The 11,536-nt window shown below is 41.4% G+C and overlaps 1 protein-coding gene across 1 annotated transcript in view; it reads right to left on the bottom strand.

Annotated features, from left to right (window-relative positions):
* The window catches only part of LOC118332607 (metal transporter CNNM3-like), a 13,701-nt gene extending 4,600 nt beyond the window's left edge, over positions 1-9,101 (bottom strand). The window contains 8 exon segments of the mRNA XM_035667979.1: positions 441-591; positions 593-609; positions 5,342-5,485; positions 5,715-5,878; positions 7,153-7,238; positions 7,240-7,336; positions 7,848-8,182; positions 8,403-9,101. Coding sequence (XP_035523872.1) covers positions 441-591; positions 593-609; positions 5,342-5,485; positions 5,715-5,878; positions 7,153-7,238; positions 7,240-7,336; positions 7,848-8,182; positions 8,403-9,089 — 1,681 coding nt within the window. The 5' untranslated portion in view covers positions 9,090-9,101.
* Between the last annotated feature and the right edge of the window lie 2,435 nt (positions 9,102-11,536).

Raw genomic sequence — 11,536 nt, 5'->3', positions numbered from 1 at the left:
CCTGATAAACAACTAGTAACACAATCCAGTACATGTGTGGTGTTAAAACTGTGACTGGATTTTCAACCTCACAACAACACACAGACACCAGACAACACACACACAGACAGACAGACAGACAGACAGACAGAACAGACCAGGACACACACACACACACACACACACAGAACCACACAGACAGACACACACACACCACACACACACCACAACACAGAACAGCACACAGACACAGACACAGACACAGACACACAGACACAGACACAGACACACATCACAGAACACACCACAGACACACACAGACACACAACAGACACACAGACACAGACACAGACACAAAGACACAGACACAGACACATGACACACACACACACAGACACATGACACAGACACAGACACCAGACACACACACACACACACACACAACGACACAGACACAGAACCTCTGGACAGGAACCGGTGCGTCGCCAGCAGGAGCTGCGGCGGACGTCTCGGAATCTTGGGTTCTCCTTCGGGAGCTTGAAGGAGCGAGAACTCCTCGTGGACCTGCGGAGGCTCAGAGGAATCTCCCAGGCTGGAGCGAGCCAGAGGACGGCTTCACCTTCCGGTCCACTGCAGAGATCAGGACACTTATAAACACGGGGAACTTACAGACGCTGGTCAGATTCAAAAACCTGGATATAAAGAGTTGTCTGTAGAGAGCGCACCAGCTGGAACATGTGTCTGATATTTTCACTTCATTCAGCTGGATATTCGGAACAAGGTTAACTACTTTAAAGGGTTAATTAATGGAAGCTCAAATCTGCCATAAAATAAAACAATTAAGTAAAAAAAAAGGCCTTAATTATTAAAAAAATGTTCATGTTACCTCAAACATGAATGCAGGTAAAATATAATTTATTAAAACAAGTAAGAACTACATCAGATTCGGTCCAAAGATCTGATGAGAAACACACCTCACCACCAAAGAGATGAAATGAAGACAGCTCAAATCTAAGAGATACGCCAAAAGTGTGAAATTAAAACTAAACAGACATAATATACAATAAATAAAAACAAAAGTTCATACACCAAAATTGATAATATGATAAAAATCATAATAAATGAAATAAAAAGTCAAATTAGGAAAGATAAAGTTATCATTTATAAGCCTAAGTCAAAAATTAAGAAGTAAACAGTATATACAGTCAGCCCCATCGGACTCTCCAGGATCCTGATTGATCGATCCCTCGATGACCGTCTCAGTAAACGTGACCAACCAGCACCTCGTAGAAAGGAGCTTCCCCCCCGTCGTTGTTTCACCTTCTGGCGATGGCCATGTGAGAAGCAGTTTCCTGAACGGAGCGAGGAGGACAAGTCAGAGGTCAGCCCAGTCTTCACTCAAAGGGTCAGAGCTTTTCAAACTGTGGACTGGACTTTCTGCGTTTGGAACGGAAACACATTTGTGCTGCAGGTAAAATCATAAACACATACAGGACACAAACACCGTCTTCTCAAAAAGTCATGAACGCGCGTGACTGAAGAGTAACAAGTGTAAACGTGTCTATTGATGTATTATCTATTATGTGAAGTGTGTGTGTGCCTTTGTTGAGTGTGAGCACACCTTTCTTGAACCCTTCCAGCATGGCGTCCAGTTTGGTGCCGTTGAGAGACGTAGTTGCAGCGGGTTGTCGTTGTAGAAACCTGGGATGCCCGTCATCGGGGTTGCAGGCGTCCGGGCGTCCACCGAGCAAGTTACCTCACATCCAGGATCTCCAACAATGTTGACCGGAAAGTCAAACGCAGTGTGTAACGAGAGAGAAACCTAACTGACATACGCTGTTGTCTGGTGTGGTGTCAGGTAAATGATTATTCAAAGTTAAGCCTTGGATTGTACCATGTTTAATGTAAGTCAAATTACGAGGTAAAAGGTCACAATTTACTGGGATAAAGTCAGAATCTAGGGAATAAAAAGTTACATTTACTGGGGGACCACCCCAAACGAGTCACATGTTGCCGGAAATACAGAAAGCACCCAACTTTGTGGGATGAAAAGGTCAACATGTGGATGAAAAGACTAAAGAAGCTTCCACCAGTTAGTCGGGCAAAAAAACCGCAACAAGTAATGAACTAAAGTCACAATTTCCGCTGGGTTAAAAGGTCAATAAGTAACGTCGAGAATCACCCCTTAACGATAAAAACGATAAAACGAAATACGGAACACACACATACTGTAAATGTATCCTGCTCTGGCTATGGTCAGCCCCACTCGACAAACCAACAACGAAGTGAAACTGTGCGATGAGGAGGTTAAACAGTAACAGCTGTACTTTCTCTGCTGGGATCCATTATACAAAGGCTTTTAAAACAGTGAAATGGCGTCGCTGGAAGACATAACGGTTCGTTCTGGCTTACGAGCTGCCCTAAATACTTCTTCCACCATTAAAACAGCTTGCAGAGTTAAAACTATGAGTCCAAACTGTGATGAAGGTCAGATAAGTGACTATTTGTACAATCTCTTTATTTAAAATCATGTTACTTTTGTTTAAATTTGACTTATCAATAAAGTTGAGAGGGAAAAAAATTAAAAAAGGTATTTTTGCAACTAGATTTAAATTTAAAACACATAAAAGCTCATTAATTATTCTGCATTAGAATAAAAACAATGCGGTATATTTTTAATGTTGTGGTTTTGCTGCTTTTATTTTACGACACTTTTAAGCTTTGCGACAGTCTTCGAGGTTTGGCGGTAACAGCTGTGAGCCAATCAGAGAGCGAGGCACTTTGTGTTTGTTGTTTGTTGTTTGTGCAATAAAGTTATCACAATGGTCGTCATAGTAACTTCCGGTGAGGGACTCTTCCCCTTCAAAATAAAATAAGAGACGCCCCAGAGGAGGAATTACAGCAGCACAATGACAGAATAAACACAGATAAATAGAGATATTTATATACAATAAGTACTTACATGTGTCTAAAATAATAAAATAATAAATATGTTTTCAGTAAGTAACGTAATTATAAATTCAAAATAGTACATTTAACAGTAATGTGATATATTAGTGTACCAGAATTATTATACGATATGATTCTGTAATTATATTTGAAGTTGTCTTTATTAAAATTGAAATATAATGTGGTACATAATTCACTAACATCATAAACATACATATTAATATAACATGATGTAGTATAATATAGTGCAGTATAATATAGTATGAGATATAAAGTATAATGTAAAGTAAATTAAGGTCGTTGTCATGTTTAGTGAATTCAGTTATTTTCATGCCAATCTAATTTGCTTAATTTGTTGGCTGCTTATTGTCAAATATCACAAACATTTCAAGGAGACCTGAAGTTTCCATTAAAATGATTTGAATCTCAAATAATTCAATTAAATGATATTTAGTAGTAAAAAAAACAACAACTTTGAAGTTCTATGGAGGCCCAAAAGTGTTCAATATTAACATATAAAACATTATGAAATAAATGCAGACAAAATATAGTCATGGAAATGTGAAATAATCCTGTTTTTTTTTTTTGACGTGAACACAAGAGCATTAAATCTCAGATAAACCTATATAAAACCTATATAAAGCTAAATAAAGCTAAATAAAGCTTAAGAAAAGTAGTTAAAACAACCAAAAAGCTAATAAAATAAGGAGAAGGAAACACTGAAAAAGCCCACTAAGTACATAAAAAAATATAAAAATACATAATAGAGACTTGTAGAGATTGTATAAAAACATTAGGAAAACTAATCTCTGATCAATATTAACAGGAAATAATCTGATCAATCTGTTTTACACAAACTTATTGTGTTCAATATGTATGTTCATTGTACAGTTTATCAGTTGTTCTGTACTGTTATTGTTATGCAGTAAATATAATGTGAAAATCCATAAAACACATCACTCAGGGGGTTCATCAGTTTACTAAATGACTCTTATACCCACCCTGTATATAAAGTATGCATTACATTAACGCTGCCCCTCTTCTGCACAGTTGTCTCTTCTTATCTTTATCTATTTCTTTTTTAAAAGTACTTTATAGTAATTTTTCTGTGTGATTTTTGTGTGATTTGTATACTTGTATTTGTATATTTTATGCACCAGGTCACATTCCTCGTAGGTGTAAAAACCTACTTGGCAAGAAAGCAAACTTCTGATTCTGATAAGAAAAGGACAACGTGTTTTATTTCGAAAATCTCGACCTGGAAGTGTCTTTGCACCGTCCGACGGCTTCAGGCTGCGAAGAGAAACTTAACAGATCTGGTTTCTGTCTCCTATAACTCAACACTTACAGCTCCCTCCCTCTTTCTCTCTGTGTGACAGAAAGCTGCGGGGTTTCAGCTCCACGATGTCCGGTCACGGCCACGGTCACGGTCACGGTTGCGGTTGCCAGGCGGAGCATGAGCCCGCGGAGAGGGGCCTGGAGTACGGACTGTACCGGCGGATCGACCTGGAGAAGCTGCAGTGCCTGAACGAGAGCAGAGACGGGGACGGGAAGCTGGTGTTCAAACCGTGGGATCAGCGGAACGACCGGGACAAGGTATCCGCCCTATAGAGCCTCTTCCCCCGGACAGGTAGCCCGTCTGTGCCCCCTCTTCCTCCTCCACACTCAGCGGTGTGTGTGAGTAATGTTGGCCGGGTGAGAGTGCACTCTGTGCGGCTTCTGCTGTCGCCGAGCCTCGCTGAGGGAGGCTGCGCAGTTATTCAGTTTAATAAACCTTATTAATAACACTGACAAAATAACAGGAGTAGAAGTAGAAGAAATATTCGTCTTTTACTTAAAAGTACAAAAATATTTCCATTAAAACATATTTAAAGTGTTAAAAGTAAATAAAATAATGCTCATTATGCAGAATAACCTATTTTAGAGTCGCTTATATTTTATAACTGGGTTAAATTTATTTATGTGTATGTTGCTTCACTGTTGCAGCTGGTAAAGGTGAGGATAGTTTTAATTCTTTTTATTTATTAAACTCTCATCTGTGGAAGCCCATTTCTGCCAGTAAAATAAAACAATAAGTAAAAAAAAGGCCTTAATATTAAAAAATGTTCATGTTACCTCAACATGATGAGGTTAAAAATCATAATTATTTAAAAAGTAATAATTATCAGATTGAGTCAAAATTATGAGAAAAAAGGTAAAAAAAATGAAATGAAAAGTCAGAATTAAGAGATAAAAAGTTGAAATTAATACTAAAACAACATAATAATAATAATAATAAAACAACAAAATCATAATACAAAATTGATAATTATGATATAAAAAGTCATAATAATGAAATAAAAAGTCAAAATTAGGAGATAAAAGTTATATTTATGACATTAAGTCAAAATTAGAAGTAAGAAGTAATAATTACAGTAGCCATCGGACTCGTCCAGGATCTCTGATTTGATGATCTCCTCGATGACGTCCTCTAACGTGACCAATCCCAGCACCTCGTAGAAAGGATCTCCCTCCCCCTCGTTGTTCACCTTCTGGACGATGGCCATGTGAGAGTTTCCTGACGGAGCGAGGAGAAAGGTCAGAGGTCAGAGTCTTCACTAAAGGGTCAGAGCTTTTCAAACTGTGACTGATTCTGCGTTATGTGAACGGAACAATTTGCAGGTAAAATCTAAACATACAGACACAAAACACGTTTTCAAAAGTCATAATGATGAAATAAAAAGTGTAAATGATCTATTATTATTATCTATTATTGATGTGTGTGTGCTTTGTGAGTGTGAGCACACCTTTCTTGAACTCCTCCAGCATGGCGTCCAGTTTGGTGTCGTTGAAGACGTAGTGCAGCGGGTGGTTGTAGAACTTGGTGATGGTCGTCATCGGGGTGCAGTCGTCCGGGTCCACCAGAGCCAAGTCCTTCACATACAGGATCTCCACAATGTTGGACCTGGAAAGTCAAACGCATGTTAACGAGAGAGAAACCTAATGAATACGCTGTTTGTTGGTTGTGGTTGTAGGTAAATGTATTATTAAAGTTAAGCCTTGATTTAATATGTTAATGTTAAGTCAAATTTACGAGTAAAAAGGTCACAATTATGGGATAAAAGTCAGAATTATGAATAAAAAGGTTACAATTATGGGACAAAAAGTCACAATTTTGAATAAGAAAGTCACAATTTTGGGATAAAGGTCACAATTATGAGTAAAAAAGTCACAGTTATGGGACAAAAACTCACAAGTATGAAATATAAAGTCACAATTTTGGGTTAAAAGTCATAATAATGAGATATAAAATATAAGAGATAAAAGTACATACTGGAACACACACATACTGTATGTATCTCTCTGTTATTGTAGCTCACTGAACCAACAACAAGTGAAATGTTGAGGAGGTTTAAACAGTAACAGCTTCTTTCTCTGTGATCATTATACAAAGTTTAAACAGTGAACTGCTCGCTGTGAAACATTAATGTTCTTCTGGTTAAAGCTGCCGGAGGTCGGATGAGTTAAAGGCGCCGTTATGGAAACTCGTTCCTGCCGTAAAATAAAATAAATGTTTGTGTTAAAATAATGAGATAAAAAGTTTAAATTATTACAGACGCATGAAACGGATAAAATAACTTATAACCTGAAGTTTTAGAAAGATGAGTGATTGATGATCTGGACCTTATTCCACTTTATTGTGTCTATTTTATCATATTCTATATTTTCTATTTTATCATATGTTGTTGTATTTTTACTACAACTCTACGTTCCCTCTAACGGGATCAATAAAGGAACATTTTTATCTTAAACAGTTCTGATCCTTTAAACGCTGATTTCTGTTTTAGAGTTCATAAAAAAACTTGAGAAACATAATAAAAGTCTAAGTTATGAGATAAAACCACAAAATTCTGGGATAAAAAGTTTAAATTCTGGGATAAAAAGTTAAATAATGAGATTAAAACTCAATTTATGAGATTCAAAAAACAAAATTATGAGATAAAAAGTTCAAAATAATCAGATTTGAAACAAAATTATGAGATAAAAAGACCTGATAATGTCTCCGTCTGTCTGTCTCCCTCCCTGCCCTGTTGTGTGTCTGTCACCCTGTCTGTCTGTCTGTCCTGTCTCCCGCTCCCCCTCCCTCCTGTCTGTCTCCCTCCTCCCTCCCTGTCTGTCTGTCTCACTCCCTGTCTCCTGCTGTCTGTCTCCTCCTGTCTGTCCCTCTCTGTCACCCCTTCGCTCCTCCCGTAGATCGGCACTCGGGTGTAGCCGGCTCCTGCAAACCTGATCTCAGAAGCAATGGTGGAGAAGTCGAAGGAACGACGGAAGCTCTGGCAGCATGAAGCAAATCCTTCAGCGGGTCAGGAGTCCTCCACGGTCCTTACTGCGCAGCATCCCGCGGCTGAATCCTCCTTCACGAACTCGCCTGCGGGGACAGGAAACGGGTCACGCACAGCAATCATCACCAACATCAGCATCATCACCCAACATCAGCATCAATCAAACCAACATCAGCATCATCAACACATTCAGCATCATCAACAACATCGCATCATCAACAACATCAGATCATCAACAAAACATCAAGCATCATCAACCAACCATCATTTTTATTTCATAATTTTGGTTTTTAAATCCAAGAAATTTTCTTCTTATCGCAGAATTGGTCCTTTTTTATCTCATATTTGAAGTTTTAATCTCCATATTTTAAAACCCTTTTATTGAGAATTTTGTGATTTTATTCTCATAATTTTTTGACTTTTTAACTCATAATTTTTGATTTAATCTCATAATTTAACTTTGTATCTTTTTATCTTTTATTTAAAATGTCTTATTTATTTTCTGTAGAGCACTTTGGTCCCACCTTTGGTTGTTTTTTAAAGTGTTAACAATTAAATTGGATTGGATTGGATCAGCACCGTGGTAACCGCGGTTACCTGTACGGGTCGTTGACGCTGGTGCGGATCATCTCCATCGCCCTCTCCCGTATCCCGCAGGTGCTGACGTCCCTCCTCAGAGCCAGGTCCAGGATCAGCCCCAGGGGGCAGGACAGGGGGCAGGTGAGCACGATGCTCACCTGGGCCAGCCAGGTGAGAGCCGGCGCCAGCTGGAACCCGTAGCCGGAGCACAGGATGTGGGGGGCGAGCTCGGCGAGGAAGAAGACCAGGAGGCCGCTGGCGAAGACCGCGGACACGATGGAGCCCAGGGCCCGGTACAGGAGCACGCCCAGCGCCGAGTGACCCAGAGCGCACAGGAACAGCAGGGAGCAGGTCTGGGGACGGACAGGAAGTCCAATCAGAACCGAGCTGCATGCTCGTACAGGGCGCCACCTACTGGACCGACTGCGTCTGCTGCAGCTTTAATGTTTCTATTATCTAACTTTAATAAGAACATATAGATTCTGTAAGTGGGCCCGGTACCAGAGTCTGGACCCCCAAAGTAGAACTCTTACAGGTAATAATGAGTTTAATAAAAACCAGCTCGGGACTCACCAGGAAGTTCCCCCTCCTCCTGATGGGCTCCAGGCGCTTGGCGGCCCGCTTCTCCTCCTCGGAACCGCAGCTGTGGAGGACGTACAGCTCCACGGGGTCCAGCCACAGCAGGCTCAGGTTCACGGTCCGCAGCGTCCCGCAGACCAGCAGCAGCACCACGATCAGGACGGCCAGACCCCACGGCGGGATGTAGTCTGCGGGCGGACCGGGGCAGGGGTCGACCCGCAGTCGGTCCGGGCCCACCGACTCCCAGCTGTCTCCGCTCAGCACGCACACTCGGTGGAGGCTCGGTCCCGCTGAGATGCTGGTCTGCCGAACCTCCACCGTCATGAGCCCGCTGTAGTCCTCATCCTGCTCGAACCCACCCGTCACCTGGAAAGCGGACTCTTTCCGGTTGGACTCCTCCCCGCACGGGTCAGGCGCGTCCCCGACCTCCCCAGCGAACCCGACCCGCAGCAGGCTCCCATTCAGAACCGTCCCAGTCCCGAAGAACAGCCGGAGCTGGAACGAGGCTCCTTCTGGCGCCGAGACGACCCGACCCCTCATGCACACCGGACCCGTCGGATCCTCCAGTCGCAGCCCGAGAACCCGCGGAGCCTCGTGGCCGCAGGCGCCGAACCCGAACCCGAACCCGCAGAACAACAACACCATGAACAGGAACCGTAGACCCGCCAGGCTGGCCACCATATTGGAATTGGTCAGCCTGGGCTCTGCGCGACGTCATGTGACTGCCCGTGGCCCCGCCCCCTCTACGCCAAGGAGAGCCAATCAGAGCGAGGCCCTGCAACTGGACTGCGCGGCGGCCATTTTGGCTCCTCTCACACACACACAGCTGGGGGTTTCCGGACATTCTGGCTCCGTTAAACGGTTTTCACTTCACGTTTACAGAAAGTTAATTTGTAATAGAGCCGAGAAACTAAAAAAAAAACATTTAATAATGATATATATTTTAGTTTTTAACACAGAAATCGGCCTGATGAGCAGCACAGGAGCCATTTTGGGGAGCTGATTCTGAATGTTTTTGTTTTTCAGAGCCCCCCCCCCCTCCTCCTGTGCGCTCACAGCCAATAAAACAGGAGAAAACAAGCAGCAGCTCGCCCCCATCATTGTGCCACATTCTTAAAGCACTGGATAGAAATATGTAAAGTTAGCATTAGAAATCAATACATTGTTTTATTGTTGTTTATCTTTTTCTAAATAAGTGTCTTTTTTTCCCGTTAAACTCAAGTCTTCTTAGTATAAAATGTGTCCATAACAGTTAATGAAATATGTGTCAATCTCATTTTCATCTCACATTTTTAAAATGAGTATGTCAATTTGAGTATTCTTTAGTTTTAATTTCTGTGAATCAGTGCCTGAATTGGACCAGAAAAGGTGCCAGTACCCTTATTTGCATTGATAACAGTTAAACATTTTGGTTTTGGGCACCAGAGCATCAAAATAGTTATTTTTCGGCTGATTATTTCACAACTTTTTTCCAGAAGAGGATCTGAAATCTGGCCTCCTCGTTACCTTTACCTCGTCCCCTCTGCACTGTCTCTCAGAGGCTGTATCGGACTCCGTTTTAAAGCTAGAGGTAAGATAGTGGTACTATATGAAACTAGATGACCTACCATGTAATGCTAGCATGTCTAAACAAAGCTCCAAAGTTAGGCAACATTTTTAAAGGGATCCTTTGACCTCAGACCTCAAGATATCTGAATGAAAATGTGCTCTATGGGAACCTACGAGTCTCCTCTTTGAAGATACTTAATGCTAATCCCATTCAGTCTTTTTCATGTGGTATAAATGTGTTATTTTCTCCGGGTGTATTTGAATATTCCTGCAGACTGAGGTCCATGAACAGAGTCCGATCCAAGTATTTATTGTGTCGTCAGTGACATCAGTGTTCATGTGTTTGAGGTGTTGAACAGTGGAGTGAAAACTAAGGTGGAAGCTGAAGTCTTTACGGGCCCAGAGTGGAAATCAGCTCCTCTGACACTTCCAAGACAAAATACACTCAATGATTGACAGGACATAAGTAGGACAGATAGAGAACAAAGAGATAACGTAGAGAAAACTGTGTGTATGTGAATCAAAGAGACAGATTTTCTGTAGAGAAATATATCTCAGGTTTATTAACCTCGTAGATTTCTTCAAATGCCTTACAGTAGTTACAAAACAGTATGTACACATTGCTTTAAATCCACGATTGGAAGTGCTCCTCCATCTTTCTTCAACCATTTCAATAAAAGAAAGAAAATAAATAAATCACAACAAAGTCAAACAGTCACAGCCCTCCGCATCTGAATATTAAAACCTGACAAACAGGTTTTACACCTCCACTGAACAAGCCCTGGGGAAAATAAATTTATCTCAAGTTCATGAAAAGTAATTTATTTTGTATTCCAGGTCCTTAAATGATCTTAAAAACTCGATTACTGCCTGATCTCTTTGTACACAATCAATTATAACATTAAATACATCTGAAAATGATGATACTAGATGTAAAAACATGTTGCGGGGCTTTACTCTTCCCTCTCCTGTTTGTTTCTGCATCGCATCCACATGCACAAAAAAAAACCTCCAAAACAATTCAAACAATCCGACTTGTGAATGATACAGTGTGGAAACCTCCCTTGCCACAGAGAAAATATTTAACCTTCGTACAAGTCTAATCATCACACCGCCGCAGGGCTAAAAACAACACCGCAGGAGTTGCTGATAAGCTCTGGCTCCCCCCCACCCCCTCGCCCTCCCCTCTGCCGCCTCCCCCTCTGCTTCCAGTCCCATGTTAGAAAAAAGAAAAGAAAAGGTCTGAACAATAAAAACGGCTTAGCAGTTTGGGACCCGGCAGTCAAAGGCAGCCGGAGGAATTTCAATACTTGTGAGCGGCAGGAGAGGAGTTCGAGATAAGGGCAGGGTGAAAAATAGATGAGGGGAAAAGGAGACGGAAGCGTGGGAGGAGCAGAGAGAAAAAAAAGGGGGGAAGAGAAGATACAGGATGGCAAAAGATGACAGGGACGGGGGAGGATGGGAAAGAGAAAGATAGACGAGGATTTTGGCTGAGAAATAAAGCTTTTGGTTATCTAATGACAAATAAAACAGAAGCTACAGAAGATGGAAGGAATTATTACTTGAGGTCAACTCTGTGC

This window comes from Morone saxatilis, unplaced genomic scaffold (assembly GCF_004916995.1).
Source record: "Morone saxatilis isolate NCDOM2014 unplaced genomic scaffold, NCSU_SB_2.0 Contig21, whole genome shotgun sequence".
NCBI lineage: Eukaryota > Metazoa > Chordata > Actinopteri > Moronidae > Morone > Morone saxatilis.
The sequence above is the reverse complement of the archived record's forward strand: the minus strand, read 5'-3'. Positions and strand labels throughout refer to the sequence as shown.